Below are 21,619 nucleotides of genomic sequence, written 5' to 3' on the forward strand. Positions count from 1 at the left end.
ATGCTTCGGAACCATACATTAGCACGGGTAGTATCAGTGTTTTGTAAGGTGTTACTTTTGTTTGACGACAGGTGGCTTTATTCCTAAACTGCTTACTCAGCCCAAAGGAGCATCAGTTAGCCAACACTATTATTCTTCGTATTTCACAACTGATGTTATTTGCTGTGGTTATGGCGGTAGCGAGGTAGACGAAGTCCTTTACTACCTCAAAATTGTATGTACCAACATTCACAGATGGTGCGGGGTTTGTGGACATATTACGCGTCGATACCATCAACTTGGGTTTTCCGTTTACTGCCAGACTATCGTTCCATTTCTTTTGACCATCGCGTCTCGTATGACCTTTTCAAGCAGGATGTTGAATAGATCGCACGACAGGCCGTCTCCTTGTCTGAAACCTCTTTTGGTAATAAACTCTTCGGAGAGGTTCTTTCCTATTTTAACTAAGGATCTCGCCTCAGTTAATGTCATTCTACAAAACCGAATGAGCTTTGCAGGACTACCAAAATCAGGCATGGCTTGGAACACCTTTGAACGTATAGGGTTGTCGAATGCTGCTTTATAATCGAAGAAAAGATGGGTCTTTTCTAGAGTTGCGTCGTTCATGAACGAACCGGCTCAAAGGAACGATTCCGTAAAAAGAACGAACGGATCCGTATCCAGCCCATTCTTTTATATCGTTCATTTAGATACCCGATGGACGAGTCATTGCTACTTACAAAATTAGCAGCATTGGTTTTGCAGTCAAACTCTGAACAAACGCTGCGTTAGCGCAAGCAGCACAAATTTCCACACAAAACAAACAATGATTCAGAGAGCTACTCTCGCTCAGTAACTTACCTCATTCAGTAGCACATCTCGGTCATATCTTTCTTTTGCATCATTCGTTCATCTGGTTCTTTCATATCAAAACCACCACCACTACGTTCAGAAACAAAACCACCCCCATTAGCACACAAACAAGCACGTAACACAACAGTTGTGTCATTCGTGAACGAACATTTTCAAAAGAACGATTCGGTGAAAAGAACGACGGAGTGATATGCAGCAGAGAACGAACGACTTCAAAAGAAAATAATACAGTCAAATGTATTGTTGAACGAAAAAGAACCAATGAACGAAGTAAACGACCCGTATCTTTTTGGTGAACGGAATGAAAAAGATCGATCCGCTCAATGAACGAGATTGCCCAACACTAGTCTTTTCCAGGATTTGTCTCAAGGCTAATATCTGGTCAATGGCGGATTTGTCAAGTCTAAAGCCGCCTAATAGGGTCCAATAATTTCATTGACCATAGGCTTTAGTCTCTCAAACAATATGCCAGATACTATCTTATATGCAATAGGGAGCAGACTTATGCCCCTGTAATTGGAGCACACAGTCTTATCACCCTTCTTGTGGACTGAACATAAGATGCTCAAGTTCCAATCGTCGGGTACGCGTTCTTCCTGCCAGATGGTGCTAACTAGCTGATGCATACACCTTATCAGCGTGTCGCCTCCGGTTTTGAACAGCTCGGCTGGTAGGCCATCTGCTCCTGCCGCCTTATTATTTTTCAGCCGGTTTATTTCTGTCCTTACCTCATCTTGGCTGGGCGGTATACATTCAATACCATCTTCTGGGATTGGATTTGTGGTATCTTCGCCGTCTTCACTGCTATCGGATACCAACAGTTTGAAAAATGTTCTTTCCATATCCTGAGCACACTATCTGTATCAGTTACCAAATTACCTTGTTGGTCTCTACAGGAGGATATGCCTGTACCAAAGCCATCAGTTTGATGTTTCACTCTTTGGTAGAATTTTCGGACTTCGTTCTGTCTCCTATACATCTCTATTTGTTCACACTCCCCCTTTTCCATCTCTCTCTTTTTCCTGCGGAAAAGACGTTTCTCCTCTCTCCTTTTCTCCCGATACCACTCTCGTGCGCTACGCGTTGCTACTGATTGTAAAGTATCCCTATATGGCGCATTTTTTTTCTTCGGTAGCAGCACGGCACTCCTGATCATACCATGGATTCTTTGGTGGAGGTCTCTTGTATCCAAGTACTGATTTTGCGGCTGTTTGCATGGAGTGGGCAATATTTTGCCATTGTGCTGATATGTTATCGGGACGAGAAGCGTTTCATTAAGCAATTGCGTCAGTTGAGTGGAATATGCTGTGGCTATCTGTTGTGTTTGCAGCTTAGCGATGTCCAACTTTCGTGTTGTGACTATCCGTGCTTTATTTGCAACGTTTAGACGGGTACGTACCTTTGCTGCAACAAGGTAGTGGTCCGAATCAATGTTTGCGCCTCGGAACGATCGTACATCCAACACGCTCGATGAATGTCTTTCATCTATCACAACATGATCAATTTGGTTTCTTGTTTTCTGATCTGGATACAGCCAGGTGCCCTTATGAATATCGAGATGATTAAATCTGGTACTGCTAACTACCATGTTTTTTGCAGCTGCATAGTCTATTAGCCTCATACCATTGTCAGATGTTTCACTGTGGAGACTGAATTTCCCGACTGTTGGGCCAAAGATATTCTCCTTTCCAATTTTGGCATTAAAATCGCCTAGAATGATTTTAATGTCATGGGCAGGGCAACGGTCATATGTTTCTTCTAAGCGCTCGTAAAATATATTTTTGGTCTGTTCGTCCTTTTCTTCAGTGGGAGCATGAGGGCAAATAAAGCTGATGTTGAAGAATTTAGCTTTTATCCGAATTGCAGCAAGTCTTTCATTCACTGGGGTGAAGCTGGATACCAGATGTTTTAGTCTCCGACTAACTACGAATCCACAACCAAATTCATGCTTTACGTCATGGCAGCTATAATACAGTGCGTCACCTTTAGGTGTTGTTGCGACGCCTTTCCCAATCCATCGTATTTCCTGTATGGCAGTAATATCGGTCTTGTACTTTTCAAGTACGTCTGCCAATGCGAAGACTGCACCTTCTCTATAAAGAGTGCGAACATTCCAGGTGCAGATTCGCAGATCATGGCCCTTAAAACGTTTGCGGGGTTCGTCAACTTTAGAGGGGTTTGTTTTTCTTTTCTTTCGTTTTTTCATAGTAGGCTGTTTTTTCTAGGGGAGGGTTACTAACCCGACGCCCAAACCCAAGTTTTTAACGTTCTTGTGGGTGAACGCGCGGCACATGTTAGCTCACTACCTTTAACGGGTGTTAAAGGCAGTTCCCCAGGTGACACCACGGGGAGGTCAGTGTCCACTTGGGATGAAAGAGGGACCAAGATAAATCCTGGGCTTTGCCATGTTAAAACCGGTCAGGACCGTTGCTTGGTATCTTCCATCCCCTACGTTTATATAGGTCCACGTTTTGGTATAGCCCCCATATAACGCCCCGTATATAGTACGCGTCACTTTAAGATATTTTGAATGTATTAGTCCCATTTGACCACAGAATCGGTTATAAGTTTGTATTTTGTGTTTCCAGAGGCTAAGAAATATTTCTAACATAAAATGTTCATATAGGTCCAGGTTTTGATATAAACCCCATAGGACGATATCTACCGATTTTCGGTATTTTGAAGGTTTTAGCCTCATTATCGCAGCGAAATGGCTGAATTTGGTATTTAGTGTTCGTTGGGGGTATAAAACTTTCTCCCGGAAATTTGTAGGTATAGGTCCACGCCTTCATAATGCCCCCATAGGACGGTACCTTCCGATTTTCGGTATTTTGAAGGTTGTGGCCTCAAATTCCACCGAAATGGCTTACATTTGGTGGTTAGTCTTAATTTGGTGTACAAATCATTCCATATGAAATTTGTCGGTATAGGTCTACCCCTTCATATAGTCCCCATAGGACGATTTCTCCCAATTTTCGGTATTTTTGAAGGTTTTAGCTATACTATACTACCAAAATGGCAGAAATTTGATATTTCGTTCTCTATTGGGATGCAAAACTTTCTCCCAGAAATTTATCTGTATCGGTCCACGCTTTAATGTACACCCCATGGAACGGTACATCCAAATAAAGTTTTGAAGGGTTTAGCCTCATTATAACACCGAAATGGCTAAAAATTTGGTACATAGTCTTCGTTGTGGGTATAAAACTTTCCACCTGAAATTAGTCGGTATTGGTTAACGTCTTCATATAGCTCCAATAGAATGGCACCGCCCGATTTTCGGTATTTTGAAGGTTTCAACCAGTTGGGTGGAATAATAGTTTCATTATTCCATCGAAGTGGCTGAAATGTGGTATCTAGTCTTTTTCTGGGCTACAAAAATTTCTCTCGAAATTTGTCGGTACAGGTCAACGTTTTGAAGGAACTGTACCTCCCGATTATTGGTAATTTGAATTTTGTAGCCTCAGTAGCTGTAATTTGGTATTTAGTCTTTTTCTGGTCTATAAAAATTTCCCTTAGAAATTTGCACGTATAACATGTTTTGGGGGGTACCCCCATATAACGGTATATCCCAATTTTCGGTATATTGAAGGTTTTAGTCTCATTATAACAAGGGAATGGCTGCAAGCCTTCGTTGAGGGTATACATTTTCCACCTAAAATCTGTCGGTATAGGTCCACGGGTTCATATAGCCCCCATAGAACGGTACCTCCCGATTTTCTACATATAGCTCGTTCTCTACCAAAATAGCTGATATTAGGTATTAAGTTTATGTCGATGTCCTCAAATACCCCCATAGGACTGTACCTTCCGATTTACGGTATTTTAAAAGTTGTGGCCTCAATATACCACCGATATGACTGAAATGTAGTATTTAAATTGCCATGGGTGTATAAAATATTGCAGAAGAGAATTATCTGTATAAGCCCTTTTCTTCAAATAACCCCCATAGAAGCGTACTTCCCGATTTTATTTTAAGGTTGTGTCATCAATATCGCATGGAAACGGATGAAATTTAATATTGAATCTCCGTTAGTGGTATAAAACTTCCCACCTGAAAATTTCCGGTATTGTTCCATGTTTTTATATACCCCCTTAGAAAGATCTCTCCCAATTTTCGGTATTTTGAAAGTTTTAGCCACAATATTCAATGGGAATAACTGAAATTTGGTATTTAGTGTTCGCTGGAGTTACGAAACTTTCCTCCAGAAATCTATCGGTACAGGTTAATGTTTTATACAGCCTCTATAGAACGGTGCTCCCAATGTTGATAACTATCCAAATCCAGAATATCCAGGTATAGGCCTAGTCGGTTTTGCCCAATTTTTAAAGGGAATAAAAGGAAGAGTTTAGTACTTTCATAAACGAAATAAAACTAATTGTTCCTATTCACTTCAATACAGTTCGTGGTGGAGGGTATAAAAAGTTCGGCCTGGCCGAACTTAACGCTTTTCCTACTTGTTTTTTTTTTATTTAATATTTTATATTATGTATTTATATTATTTTTTGTTAATTTTTGATCATCTTGTTCCAAAAAGACTTATTTGTTTTATAAGGTCTCCTGAAACTAATTGATTTTCGTTAATCATGTGTAAGGAAATATGGCATGACGTCAGGTATTTTGATTGTTAAAATCTATTTGCTTTTGAGTCTTTTCGACTTCTCTACGGTTTTTGCAAATATAGATTTTCTAAATATATATTCATTCATACAACCAACCAATGGAACACCCTTCTTATTCCTTCGCTGACAACCTACCCAAGCAAACTGCAATTTTCTTTGTATAAATATGTATTTTTCTTTTGCAAAAAGGACGAGCTATTACGGTGTATACTTGTATAATCAATGTGTCAAAAGCATTTGATTTCGAACGTTGGCACTTTGAACAAGGGGGAGATTTGTGCTGCGGATAAGGTAGCACAAATTTAGTTGTTGTTTGTTTTGAAACGCTACTCTGCTGTTTGGTATTGTTCTTTTATTTCTTTGCTACATTTCTTTTGATTTTATTTATATTTATAAAAATAAATAACATATAAGAAAATAAGTGCTTGACATAAAGATCTGAAACAGAAAATAAAAAACATTTTTAGAACAGGAAACGGAAACTGTTGGACAAATATGTTTTCAGTTAAGAGTTGATTTTGGTGGTTTGGGGAAAACAAAAACTAAAATAAAAAATATTAACTAAAGACAATACGTGGTGGGTGGTTGGTTGGTGGTGATTGGGTGGGTGGTATTGGTTGGTGGGGTTTTTATTTTTTTTTTCGCTAGGTTTGGTGGTTGTGATAAGTTGTTGTAGTAGTTGTTGTTTTGTAGCAAAGAGTTGTTAATCATAAGTTGAACGAGAACATTTTGTCAGTGTTAATGATTTATGTTCAATAATGATTTGTGAATGTGGTGGATACTTGTTAACGGATTTTGATTTTTGTTTTTTTTTTTTATTTTTGATGGGACGTTAATTTGTTTGATTAATTAGATGGAAGAGAAGGAAATGATACACATGTAAAGGAAACATTTTTGTTTGACAAAATAATAAGTAAGAAAAGAAAAATAATGATTAATGGCTTTCTTAAAATTTTTTTTAGGAAATAGAACAGAAAACTGAAATTAGAAAAAAAGAAAGAAAGAGTAAAAATAATAACAACAATAAAGCCTTTGGTTTTTGGAAATTGTTTTTAATTGAGGGTACCTGTGGTTAGGTTTATTTCGGTCGCCCTCTGCCTGTGTCCCAAGACGCGGAACTGCGGTAGTTCGACCTCACTGCTCATGCCAACACTACTCAGTCCATCTTTCCAGAAGTAACGGATATCTCTCATCGTGTAACCGACTTTTGAAAGTTGTGTGCGTGTGTGGCAACAATGTTCATTCAATTTGTTTCATGTTTGTTTCGATTTTGAGTTCGTTTTCATAGCATTTTGTTGTTTGTTTAGATTTTATATTTGGTTTGGGAAGAAGTAGTGTGTTCAATTGTTTCGATTCGATTATTGTTTTTGGTTGGGGTTTTGTGTAAGACGCACAAAACACACACACAGAGATGGATAGATTCAAAAAGTATAACAAATATAAAATGACATTTTAATCCCAATTTTGTGTTGTAATTTTTTTAGTTTGTTAATTAAATTTATTTATATATATTTGATTTCTTTAGAGAGCGTTAGGTGTTTGAAACAGAAATTATGCATTAAATAAAAAATTGTTAAATAATATATTTATTTTACACACAAACACACAGAGTATGGGCTGTGTTCGGCAAATGATTACATTACAGTATTTAGTTTTTTTTGGGTTATATATTTTTTAAAAATATATTTTTGTTGTTTACTAATTTATTGAATAAAATGCTGATATTTGAATATTTAGTGAAAACAAATTATAATTATATTCAAATAAAATTATTATGAAAAAAATATATAAGCATATAGAAAAAAATATAAAAGTTATGGTGATGAAACGTGGTGATGTTGGTGATGAGTGAGACTGAGTGACGACTGACTGTCTGACTGACTGTTATATATGAAAGCATTTCACTTTATTTTATAAAAGTTTGTTTTTAGTTACACTTTTATTGTACTTAACCAGCTGCCACTGCTGCTATATGAACAGTTTTAAATCTGGTTAAAACACCAAAAAAAGTCATAACATCAGGAGCAAGTGATAAATTATATGGTGAGCATATGATTACAAATGTAATGTGAATAATGGTGGTGGTGGTGGTGGTGTTAGTTTATTAGTAGCAGTATTAATATTTGTTGTTGTTGTTCTGTACATGGCTGTTTTTTTTTCGTGTGGTGCTGTGATGATTAAATGCTTTATGAACGTTCAAAATAAAAGTTATGAGAAAAAAGATGTAAAAAAATTCTGGTGCATTTCAGCATGTAAGATTTGTTTTAATGTTTAGTGTGACGAGTTAATGTGATGAAAAGGGGCGGGGGAGGAAATAGAGAGTGTTTGTTGAGTTTGTATGCGACTGATTCTATTTAATGTGTGACTGAATGTGATGTCCTTGTGTTGTTGTTTTTTGTACAAATGTAGACAAAAATTGTTGTTGTTTGGTTGGTTGCAAATCCTTCAAAAACAAAATTAAAAAAACACGCGATTTTGCAACTGGTTTGATTTGAGTTTATTGAAGAAAAGGTTTGCGATATTGGAAATGTTCGAAGGTAAATGTGCAGAGAAGAGAGAGAGCTGTAGGATATCTATTGTAAAGGATTTTACGATTTGAAATTAATAAAAATTTAGGAGTGTAACATGGCTTTAAATACATATTAATCGCACCAAATGTGGGATTTGTCAAGGGTATAAGTCAAAGGAAAGCAAGCCAATATACCAGAGTGTGAGGGCCGATATACTGCAAAACGCGTTTAAAATAAAATATTTTTTTTTAAATATTTTAAACGAAGCATGGTTTAAAAGAAAAAAAAATACGAATCGTGGATTTCTTTAAAAAAATTTTTTCACGAAACTTCGATTTTTTTTAAAACATATTTTTCACGAAATTTAAATTAATTAATTATTTTATTGGAATCTAGATTTTTTTTTAAATAGTTTCCATGAAACTTAGATTTCTTTAAAAAATATTTTTCATGGAATGTAGATTTTTTTAAAAAATATATTTTTCACGAAACTTAAATTGATTTAAAAAATTTTTTTCCGGAACCTAGATTTTTTTTAAATTATTTCCACGAAATGTAGATTTTTTTAAAAAAATATTTTTCACTAAACGTAGATTTTTTTTAAAAATATTTTGTTTTTATTAAGGACCCATTGACTACGGAACGCGATAAAAAGTCCAAGATAGGAATTTTTTGTATATTATTTGTAAATATTAAATTAAAAAATGGACTTTTTTTAAAAAAATGCTTTTCAACAAACATTTTTTGAAATTATTCTTTGAAAGATCCGCGTTTCTTGGCCAGCTGGTCCTTTGAAAAATATTCGTTAAAAAATCCACGCTTCGTTTAAAATATTTTTTTTTAAATCGATGTTTAGAAAAAAATATTTTTTTCGAGAAAGTGAATATTTTTGAAAAATATTTTTCCTTAAACTCATTTTATATTTTTTTTTGGAATCTAGATTTTTTAAAAATAATTTCCACAAAATGTAGATTAAAAAAAATATTTTTTAATGAATCGTAGATTTTTTAAAAAATATTTTTCAGGAAATGTAATTTTTTTTAAAACATATTTTTCACGAATCTTAAATTGATTTAAAAAATATTTCTACAGAACCTAGACTTTTTTAAAAATAATTTCCACGAAATGGTGTTTTCTTTTTTATATTTGTCACAAAACGTGGAGTATTTAAAAAATATTTTTCAAGAAACGTAGATTTTTTAAAAAATATTTTTTTTATTAAGGACCCATTGACTGCGGAACGCGTTAAAATGTCCAAAATAAGAATTTTTTGTATATTATTTTTAAATAGTAAATTAAAAAAATTGATAAAAAAAAATCATAACTTCAAAGTCAGCGCAAAAAGCGTTTGTCATGAAGAATACATTTCTGTGGCCAAGTATCCGCGTTAATGTAAAAAAACACATTTGCATTTGAAAAACGATAAGTTCTAGGACAGAGAAGCCATTGCATAGTCGATACGTCCGAAGATTTGCTTTACCACCAATGAAACCAGGTAACGTAATTTGGTGACTATGTGGGTTCGAGTCCTTGGCTTTCCTTTTTCACTTGCAAATAATTTCAGATCATCAAGCTTAACTCTAAACGAGAAAATTAACAAAAATCATTAAAAAAAATGATCTTCGCCATAAAAAGGCAAAATTTCAAAAAAATAAAAAACAGGCTGAGCCCGGCTGGGATTTGAACCCACGTCCTTGAAAAACATATCAAAAAATGTTGTCATGGCGTGTTAGCGTTCAAAGCCAACTCATAACTTCAAAGTCAGCGCAAAAAGCGTTTGTCATGAAGAATACATTTCTGTGGCCAAGTATCCGCGTTAATGTAAAAAAACACATTTGCATTTGAAAAACGATAAGTTCTAGGACAGAGAAGCCATTGCATAGTCGATACGTCCGAAGATTTGCTTTACCACCAATGAAACCAGGTAACGTAATTTGGTGACTATGTGGGTTCGAGTCCTTGGCTTTCCTTTTTCACTTGCAAATAATTTCAGATCATCAAGCTTAACTCTAAACGAGAAAATTAACAAAAAAATTGACTTTTTTTAAAAAATGCTTTTTAACAAACATGATTTTTTTTGAAAATATTCTTTGAAAAGTTCGCGTTTCTTCGACAGCTGGTCCTTTGAAAAACATTCTTGAAAAAATCTCCGCTTTGTTTAAAATATTTTTTTTTTAATCGATGTTTAGAAAAAATATTTTTTTCGAGAAAGTGAAGATTTTTGAAAAATATTTTTCCTAAAAGCGGATTTTTCAAAGAATAATTTTTAGGCAGATGACCAATAATAGTGGATTTTTAAGAATATTCTGGATTTTTTAATAATATATTTTAAGGACCTGCTGACCAATAAGTCTGGATTTTTTAATAAAATATTTCTGCTGACCAATAAACGTGGATTTTAAATAATATTTTTCAAGCACAAGCTGAACAATAAACTTGGATTTTAAAAGAATATTTTTCAAGGACCTGCTGACCAATAAACCTGGATTTTTTAAAGAATATTTTTCAAGGACCATCTCAACAATAAACGTGGATTTTTTAAAGAATATTTTTCAAGGACCATCTCAACAATAAACGTGGATTTTTTAAAGAATATTTTTCAAGGACCATCTCAACAATAAACGTGGATTTTTTTAAGAATATTTTTCAAGGACCATCTCAACAATAAACGTGGATTTTTTTAAGAATATTTTTCAAGGACCATCTCAACAATAAACGTGGATTTTTTTAAAGAATATTTTTCAAGGACCATCTTAACAATAAACGTGGATTTTTTAAAGAATATTTTTCAAGGACCATCTTAACAATAAACGTGGATTTTTTAAAGAATATTTTTCAAGGACCAACTGACCAATAAACGTGGATTTTTTAAAGAATATTTTTCAAGGACCATCTCAACAATAAACGTGGATTTTTTTAAGAATATTTTTCAAGGACCAACTGACCAATAAACGTGGATTTTTAAAGAAAAATTTTATAATTATATAATTTAAAGAAATATAATTATAAAAATATTATAATTATAATTATTTCTAAAGAATATTATTTCTTATTCATACAACTCTCTTTCCCAATGCGCATAGAAAAATGGACATGTGTTTGTTTAAATTAAAACAAAAGAAAGGAAAAAGAATACGAAAATAAAAATTATTATACCTTTAAAAAAATCAGTTTATTTATTTTTTTAATTTACTAGCAAAAGCAGTTTGGGTTTTTTCTAATCAAAAAGTACGTCCTTTTTGTTCTTTCAACGTTTCGAATGTCCTTTGATTGTTAAAGAATCAACCTTCTGCGGTTGCTGTAGTAGAGAAGGCGACCGAAAACCAACCAATTGTTTTTTTATATAAAGAAAATGTCATTAATATTTCAAATTTATTAAAATTATTTTATTTACTTAAAAGAAAGTCATATTCTGGATTCTTTTGGTAACCCAGAATAAGGACAATTAGCTTAACTGGTTTTAAGAAAAGAAAAAAAACGAATAACGAAAAAAATGAAATTTAATATTCCAAAAGTACAACTGAAAATAATGTGAAAATGGAAATTTTGATGTTTTTATTTTTCTTTATTAAATGCTGTTCGATGTTTCCCAATCCCTGCTAATGCATTGGTTTCAATGGACGATTTAGTGCATGGTGTTTGTTTAGTTTTTGTTTTAGATTAATGGTTTCAAACCCGATGCAAACGTATAATTTGGAGGTTAATGAACATAATAATAGTATCTATGTATGTATGTGGGTAGTTAGACAAATGGACATGTATGTGGTAATTAAACCAATTTATAATGATCAATTATGGAACCAACACCTTTGTGGGAGGGGTTAATGGTTGGTTGGTCTTACAAAAAAAAATATTTTTTTGTTTTTGTCGATTTTATATTATAGTTCTGTTTTTGTGTAAGGGGTAAGTATTGGTGTTTTATTGGAATATTGTGGAAAAGGATTGTGTTTTTTGTTGTAGTTTTATTTTTCCATAAAGGTTTTTTTTATCTCTTGGTGTTATATATTGGGCGTTCAAAATCAAATATGTATAATCCAAAAAACAAAAGAAAATTAGAACACAAAAAAACCAAAAAACCAAAGACATCTTTCTAACAACTTCCTATACACAATAATTGCTAGTGAATAAATTCGGTCCTAATCTTTTGTTTTTGTTTGATTTTTGTTTCTATTTTACATGGTCTAATAGCTTTGATTGTCGTCGTTATTTATAAAAAAGCAGTGGATTCTATATATAATTGTTGTTATATAAAAATATAAATATATAATATATGCATGTATAAAGTGCCAGGTTAGAAAAAAAGCTGTTGTTAGGTTTATTTAGCTATTTTTTTCAAGTTATTTCCACAAAGGAATTAACATTCTCGCCATTTTTTGTGAATGGAGATTTGTTTTTGCTATAGTTTGGGATTTTTGTTGGTAGTTTTAGAGTATCTCATTTAACGAACAAACAGCGCGTTGTTTTTTATATAAATATATTTTATAATATAATTCGGTTGATCAAAGAATTAAGAGGAAGTTTGTTTTAGTATGGAAAAATTTAAAACCATAAAAATTTGTATTTTTTACATCATCATTCTTTAGTTGGTTTTTTACGGAATAGTTTATCTAAGGTCTTAGGCTCTTTTGGCAGTAATTTAAATTAAATTATTTTTTCAAAGAAGATCTGCAACAAAACGTGGATTTTTTAAAGAATATTTTTCAAGAACCATTCCAGCAATAAACGTGGATTTTTTAAAGAATATTTTTCAAGAACCATTCCAGCAATAAACGTGGATTTTTTAAAGAATATTTTTGAAGAACCATTCCAGCAATAAACGTGGCTTTTTTAAAGAATATTTTTGAAGAACCATTCCAGCAATAAACGTGGATTTTTTAAAGAATATTTTTCAAGAACCATTCCAGCAATAAACGTGGATTTTTTAAAGAATATTTTTCAAGAACCATTCCAGCAATAAACGTGGATTTTTTAAAGAATATTTTTCAAGAACCATTCCAGCAATAAACGTGGATTTTTTAAAGAATATTTTTCAAGAACCATTCCAGCAATAAACGTGGATTTTTTAAAGAATATTTTTCAAGAACCATTCCAGCAATAAACGTGGATTTTTTAAAGAATATTTTTGAAGAACCATTCCAGCAATAAACGTGGATTTTTTAAAGAATATTTTTGAAGAACCATTCCAGCAATAAACGTGGATTTTTTAAAGAATATTTTTCAAGAACCATTCCAGCAATAAACGTGGATTTTTTAAAGAATATTTTTCAAGAACCATTCCAGCAATAAACGTGGATTTTTTAAAGAATATTTTTGAAGAACCATTCCAGCAATAAACGTGGATTTTTTAAAGAATATTTTTCAAGAACCATTCCAGCAATAAACGTGGATTTTTTAAAGAATATTTTTGAAGAACCATTCCAGCAATAAACGTGGATTTTTTAAAGAATATTTTTGAAGAACCATTCCAGCAATAAACGTGGATTTTTTAAAGAATATTTTTCAAGAACCATTCCAGCAATAAACGTGGATTTTTTAAAGAATATTTTTCAAGAACCATTCCAGCAATAAACGTGGATTTTTTAAAGAATATTTTTCAAGAACCATTCCAGCAATAAACGTGGATTTTTTAAAGAATATTTTTCAAGAACCATTCCAGCAATAAACGTGGATTTTTTAAAGAATATTTTTCAAGAACCATTCCAGCAATAAACGTGGATTTTTTAAAGAATATTTTTCAAGAACCATTCCAGCAATAAACGTGGATTTTTTAAAGAATATTTTTCAAGAACCATTCCAGCAATAAACGTGGATTTTTTAAAGAATATTTTTCAAGAACCATTCCAGCAATAAACGTGGATTTTTTAAAGAATATTTTTCAAGAACCATTCCAGCAATAAACGTGGATTTTTTAAAGAATATTTTTCAAGAACCATTCCAGCAATAAACGTGGATTTTTTAAAGAATATTTTTCAAGAACCATTCCAGCAATAAACGTGGATTTTTTAAAGAATATTTTTCAAGAACCATTCCAGCAATAAACGTGGATTTTTTAAAGAATATTTTTCAAGAACCATTCCAGCAATAAACGTGGATTTTTTAAAGAATATTTTTGAAGAACCATTCCAGCAATAAACGTGGATTTTTTAAAGAATATTTTTGAAGAACCATTCCAGCAATAAACGTGGATTTTTTAAAGAATATTTTTCAAGAACCATTCCAGCAATAAACGTGGATTTTTTAAAGAATATTTTTCAAGAACCATTCCAGCAATAAACGTGGATTTTTTAAAGAATATTTTTCAAGAACCATTCCAGCAATAAACGTGGATTTTTTAAAGAATATTTTTGAAGAACCATTCCAGCAATAAACGTGGATTTTTTAAAGAATATTTTTCAAGAACCATTCCAGCAATAAACGTGGATTTTTTAAAGAATATTTTTCAAGAACCATTCCAGCAATAAACGTGGATTTTTTAAAGAATATTTTTGAAGAACCATTCCAGCAATAAACGTGGATTTTTTAAAGAATATTTTTGAAGAACCATTCCAGCAATAAACGTGGATTTTTTAAAGAATATTTTTGAAGAACCATTCCAGCAATAAACGTGGATTTTTTAAAGAATATTTTTCAAGAACCATTCCAGCAATAAACGTGGATTTTTTAAAGAATATTTTTCAAGAACCATTCCAGCAATAAACGTGGATTTTTTAAAGAATATTTTTGAAGAACCATTCCAGCAATAAACGTGGATTTTTTAAAGAATATTTTTCAAGAACCATTCCAGCAATAAACGTGGATTTTTTAAAGAATATTTTTCAAGAACCATTCCAGCAATAAACGTGGATTTTTTAAAGAATATTTTTCAAGAACCATTCCAGCAATAAACGTGGATTTTTTAAAGAATATTTTTCAAGAACCATTCCAGCAATAAACGTGGATTTTTTAAAGAATATTTTTCAAGAACCATTCCAGCAATAAACGTGGATTTTTTAAAGAATATTTTTCAAGAACCATTCCAGCAATAAACGTGGATTTTTTAAAGAATATTTTTCAAGAACCATTCCAGCAATAAACGTGGATTTTTTAAAGAATATTTTTCAAGAACCATTCCAGCAATAAACGTGGATTTTTTAAAGAATATTTTTCAAGAACCATTCCAGCAATAAACGTGGATTTTTTAAAGAATATTTTTCAAGAACCATTCCAGCAATAAACGTGGATTTTTTAAAGAATATTTTTCAAGAACCATTCCAGCAATAAACGTGGATTTTTTAAAGAATATTTTTCAAGAACCATTCCAGCAATAAACGTGGATTTTTTAAAGAATATTTTTCAAGAACCATTCCAGCAATAAACGTGGATTTTTTAAAGAATATTTTTCAAGAACCATTCCAGCAATAAACGTGGATTTTTTAAAGAATATTTTTCAAGAACCATTCCAGCAATAAACGTGGATTTTTTAAAGAATATTTTTCAAGAACCATTCCAGCAATAAACGTGGATTTTTTACAGAATATTTTTCAAGAACCATTCCAGCAATAAACGTGGATTTTTTAAAGAATATTTTTCAAGAACCATTCCAGCAATAAACGTGGATTTTTTAAAGAATATTTTTCAAGAACCATTCCAGCAATAAACGTGGATTTTTTAAAGAATATTTTTCAAGGGCCATCTTAACAATAAACGTGGATTTTTTAAAGAATATTTTTCAAGGACCATCTCAACAAAAAACGTGGATTTTTTTAAAGAATATTTTTCAAGGACCATCTCAACAATAAACGTGGATTTTTCAAAGAATATTTTTCAAGGGCCATCTCAACAATAAACGTGGATTTTTTAAAGAATATTTTGCAAGGATTTTTTAAAGAATATTTTTCAAGGACCATCTCAACAATAATCGTGGATTTTTTAAAGAATATTTTTCAAAGACCATCTCAACAATAAACGTGGATTTTTTAAAGAATGTTTTTCAAGGATTTTTTAAAGAATATTTTTCAAGGACCATCTCAACAATAAACGTGGATTTTTTAAAGAATATTTTTCAAGGACCATCTCAACAATAAACGTGGATTTTTTAAAGAATATTTTTCAAGGTCCATCTCAACAATAAACGTGGATTTTTTAAAGAATATTTTTCAAGGACCATCTCAACAATAAACGTGGATTTTTTAAAGAATATTTTTCAAGGGCCATCTCAACAATAAACGTGGATTTTTTAAAGAATATTTTTCAAGGACCATCTCAACAATAAACGTGGATTTTCTTAAAGAATATTTTTCAAGGACCATCTCAACAATAAACGTGGATTTTTCAAAGAATATTTTTCAAGGGCCATCTCAACAATAAACGTGGATTTTTTAAAGAATATTTTTCAAGGACCATCTCAACAATAAACTTGGATTTTTTTAAAGAATATTTTTCAAGGACCATCTCAACAATAAACGTGGATTTTTCAAAGAATATTTTTCAAGGGCCATCTCAACAATAAACGTGGATTTTTTAAAGAATATTTTTCAAGGGCCATCTCAACAATAAACGTGGATTTTTTAAAGAATATTTTTCAAGGACCATCTCAACAATAAACGTGGATTTTTTAAAGAATATTTTTCAAGGACCATCTCAACAATAAACGTGGATTTTTTAAAGAATATTTGTCAAGGACCATCTCAACAATAAACGTGGATTTTTTAAAGAATATTTTTCAAGGACCATCTCAACAATAAACGTGGATTTTTTAAAGAATATTTTTCAATGACCATCTCAACAATAAACGTGGATTTTTTAAAGAATATTTTTCAAGGACCATCTCAACAATAAACGTGGATTTTTTTAAAGAATATTTTTCAAGGACCATCTCAACAATAAACGTGGATTTTTTAAAGAATATTTTTCAAGAGCCATCTCAACAATAAACGTGGATTTTTTAAAGAATATTTTTCAAGGACCATCTCAACAATAAACGTGGATTTTTTAAAGAATATTTTTCAAGGACCATCTCAACAATAAACGTGGATTTTTTTAAAGAATATTTTTCAAGGACCATCTCAACAATAAACGTGGATTTTTTAAAGAATATTTTTCAAGAGCCATCTCAACAATAAACGTGGATTTTTTAAAGAATATTTTTCAAGGACCATCTCAACAATAAACGTGGATTTTTTAAAGAATATTTTTCAAGGACCATCTCAACAATAAACGTGGATTTTTTAAAGAATATTTTTCAAGGACCATCTCAACAATAAACGTGGATTTTTTAAAGAATATTTTTCAAGGACCATCTCAACAATAAACGTGGATTTTTTAAAGAATATTTTTCAAGGAACATCTCAACAATAAACGTGGATTTTTTAAATAATATTTTTCAAGGAACATCTCAACAATAAACGTGGATTTTTTAAAGAATATTTTTCAAGGACCATCTCAACAATAAACGTGGATTTTTTAAAGAATATTTTTCAAGGAACATCTCAACAATAAACGTGGATTTTTTAAAGAATATTTTTCAAGAACCATTCCAGCAATAAACGTGGATTTTTTAAAGAATATTTTTCAAGAACCATTCCAGCAATAAACGTGGATTTTTTAAAGAATATTTTTCAAGAACCATTCCAGCAATAAACGTGGATTTTTGAAAGAATATTTTTCAAGAACCATTCCAGCAATAAACGTGGATTTTTGAAAGAATATTTTTCAAGGACCATCTCAACAATAAACGTGGATTTTTTAAAGAATATTTTTCAAGGACCATCTCAACAATAAACGTGGATTTTTTAAAGAATATTTTTCAAGGACCATCTCAACAATAAACGTGGATTTTTTAAAGAATATTTTTCAAGGACCACCTCAACAATAAACGTGGATTTTTTAAAGAATATTTTTCAAGGACCATCTCAACAATAAACGTGGATTTTTTAAAGAATATTTTTCAAGGACCATCTCAACAATAAACGTGGATTTTTTAAAGAATATTTTTCAAGGACCATCTCAACAATAAACGTGGATTTTTTAAAGAATATTTTTCAAGGACCATCTCAACAATAAACGTGGATTTTTTAAAGAATATTTTTCAAGGACCATCTCAACAATAAACGTGGATTTTTTAAAGAATATTTTTCAAGGACCATCTCAACAATAAACGTGGATTTTTTAAAGAATATTTTTCAAGGACCATCTCAACAATAAACGTGGATTTTTTAAAGAATATTTTTCAAGGACCATCTCAACAATAAACGTGGATTTTTTAAAGAATATTTTTCAAGGACCATCTCAACAATAAACGTGGATTTTTTAAAGAATATTTTTCAAGGACCATCTCAACAATAAACGTGGATTTTTTAAAGAATATTTTTCAAGGACCATCTCAACAATAAACGTGGATTTTTTAAAGAATATTTTTCAAGGACCATCTCAACAATAAACGTGGATTTTTTAAAGAATATTTTTCAAGGACCATCTCAACAATAAACGTGGATTTTTTAAAGAATATTTTTCAAGGACCATCTCAACAATAAACGTGGATTTTTTAAAGAATATTTGTCAAGGACCATCTCAACAATAAACGTGGATTTTTTAAAGAATATTTTTCAAGGACCATCTCAACAATAAACGTGGATTTTTTCAAGGACCATCTTGACCGGCTTTAACATGGCAAAGCCCAGGATTTACCTTGGTCCCTCTTTCATCTCAAGTGGACACTGACCTCCCCGTGGTGTCACCTGGGGAACTGCCTTTAACACCCGTTAAAGATAGTGAGCTAACATGTGCCGCGCGTTCACCCATAAGAACGTTAAAAACTTTGGTTTGGGCGTCGGGTTAGTAACCCTCCCCTAGAAAAATATCCTACTATGAAAAAACGAAAGAAAAGAAAAACAAACCCCTCTAAAGTTGACGAACCCCGCAAACGTTTTAAGGACCATGATCTGCGAATCTGCACCTGGAATGTTCGCACTCTTTATAGAGAAGGTGCAGTCTTCGCATTGGCAGACGTACAACAACACCTAAAGGTGACGCACTGTATTATAGCTGCCATGACGTAAAGCATGAGTTTGGTTGCGGATTCGTAGTTAGTCGGAGACTAAAATATCTGGTATCCAGCTTCACCCCAGTGAATGAAAGACTTGCTGCAATTCGAATAAAAGCTAAATTCTTCAACATCAGCTTTATTTGTGCTCATGCTCCCACTGTAGAAAAGGACGAACAGACCAAAGATATATTTTACGAGCGCTTAGAAGAAACATATGACCGTTGCCCATGACATTAAAATCATTTTAGGCGATTTTAATGCCAAAATTGGAAAGGAAAATATCGTTGGCCCAACAGTCGGGAAATTCAGTCTCCACAGCAAAAAACATGGTAGTAAGCAGTAGCAGATTTAATCATCTCGATATTCATCAGGGCATCTGGCTGTCTCCAGATCAAAGAACAAGTAATCAAATTGATCATGTTGTAATAGATGGAAGACATTCATCCAGCGTGTTGGATGTACGATTGTTCCGAGGAGCAAACATAGATTCGGACCACTACCTTGTTGCAGCAAAGGTACGTACCCGTCTAAACGTTGCAAATAAAGCACGAACAGACTCAACGCGGAAGTTGGACATCGATAGGCTGCAAACACAACAGATAGCTTAACGCGAGCACTCCTTGTCCCGATAACATAAGAACACAATGGCAACATATTGCCCACTCCATGCAAACAGCCGCAAAATCCATACTTGGATTCGAGAGACCTCCACAAAGGAATTCATGGTATGACCAGGAGTGTCGTGCTGCTACCGAAGAAAAAATGCGGCATATAGAGCTACTTTACAATCAGTAGCAACGCGTAGCGCGCGAGAGAGATATCGGGAGAAAAGGAGAGAAGAAAAACATCTTTTCCGCAAGAAAAAGAGAGATATGGAAAAGCGGGAGTGTGAAAAAATCGAGATGTACAGGAGCCAGAATGAAGTCAGAAAATTCTACCAAAGAGTGAAACATTAAACAGATGGCTTTGGTACAGGCACATCCTCCTGTAGAGACCAGCAAGGTGATCTGGTAACAGATACAGATAGCGTGCTCAGGATATGGAAGGAACATTTATCCAATCTGCTGGTATCCAATTGTAGCGAAGACGATGATACCAAAGATCCAATCCCAGAAGATGGTATAGAATGTATACCGCCCGGCCAAGATGAGGTAAAAACAGCAATCAACCGGCTGAAGAATAATAAAGCAGCAGGAGCAGATGGCTTACCAGCCGAGCTGTTTAAAACCGGAGGCGACGCGCTGATAAGGTGTATGGATCAGCTAGTTAGCACCATCTGGCAGGAAGAACGCGTACCCGACGATTGGAATCTGAGCATCCTATGTCGCGTCCACAAGAAAGGAGATAAGACTGTATGCTCCAATTATAGGGGCATAAGTCTTCTCCCTATTGCCTATAAGATAGTGTCAGGGATATTGTGCGAACGACTAAAGCCAATGGTCAACGAGATAATTGGACCATACCAATGTGGCTTCAGACCTGGCAAGTCCACCATTGACCAGATATTTACCCTGCGGCAAATCCTAGAGAAGGCCCAAGAGATGCAGATCGACATATTTCACCTTTTTGTCGATTATAAAGCAGCATTCGACAGTCCCCTCCGATCAAAGGTATTCCACGCAATGTCTGAATTTGGTATCCCCGCAAAGCTCATCCGGCTTTATAAGATGACCTTAACTGATACTAGGTCCTCAGTTAAAATTGGAAAGAACATCTCCGAAGAATTTTGTACCAAAAGAGGTTTCAGACAAGGAGAAAGTCTTTCGTGTGACCTATTCAACATTTTGCTGGAAAAGGTAATACGAGATGCAAATGTCAAAAGAAATGGCACAATTTACACCAATTGCCACATGTTACTTGCCTATGCTGATGACATAGACATCATGGGACGATCAGTAAATTAAGTAACTGATACCTTTAGGAAGGTCGAAGCAGAATCTGCGAAAGTGGGTCTGGCGGTAAACGGCGAAAAGACCAAATTAATGGTGTCGACGCGCAAAGCGTCCATAGAACTCGGACCAACTGTGGAAGTTGGTACCTACAATTTTGAGGTAGTTAAAGACTTCGTCTACCTCGGCACTGCCATAAACATAACAAACAACATCAGTTGTGAAATAAGAAGAATAATTGTATTGGCCAATAGATGCTACTATGGTCTAAGTAAGCAATTTAAAAACAAAGCCACATCTCGTCATACAAAAATAACACTATACAAAACGCTGATACTACCCGTGCTAATGTATTGCTCCGAAGCATGTGTACTTGCGCAAGCAGATAAGGCAGTGCTTGGTGTGTTTGAGAGAACAATTCTTTGAAAGATCTACGGACCAATCTGCGTCGACGGCGAATATCGACGTCGTATGAACCACGAGCTGTATCTGCTATACAACGACATCAATATAGTTAAACGTATCGAGATGCAACGATCGCGTTGGCTAGGCCATATCATGAGAATGAGCGATGATGAACCCGCTAAAAAGGCGTATAAATACATGCCACATGGCGGTGCACGCAGAATCGGCAGGCCTAAGCTTCGATGGAGAAAACAAGTGGATGAAGAAATGTAAAGGCGCGGTGTTCCAAAAAGTCAAGCGAAAAACAGAGAGGAATG

General features: G+C 33.3%; 1 protein-coding gene across 40 annotated transcripts in view; it reads right to left on the reverse strand.

Moving 5' to 3' along the window:
- Positions 1-21,619, reverse strand: part of Rdl (Resistant to dieldrin) — a 275,701-nt gene that overhangs the window by 68,446 nt on the left and 185,636 nt on the right. For 5 of the 40 annotated variants that reach the window (XM_073983907.1, XM_073983935.1, XM_073983906.1 and 2 more), the window contains one exon: positions 6,542-6,679. The exons of the other annotated variants lie outside the window; for them this stretch is intronic. In XM_073983907.1, the coding sequence (XP_073840008.1) occupies positions 6,542-6,679 (138 nt within the window). The remainder of the gene's footprint in view (positions 1-6,541; positions 6,680-21,619) is intronic. 40 annotated transcript variants of the gene reach the window in all.

This window comes from Musca autumnalis, unplaced genomic scaffold (genome assembly GCF_047663935.1).
Source record: "Musca autumnalis isolate F117 unplaced genomic scaffold, ASM4766393v1 scaffold_4, whole genome shotgun sequence".
NCBI lineage: Eukaryota > Metazoa > Arthropoda > Insecta > Diptera > Muscidae > Musca > Musca autumnalis.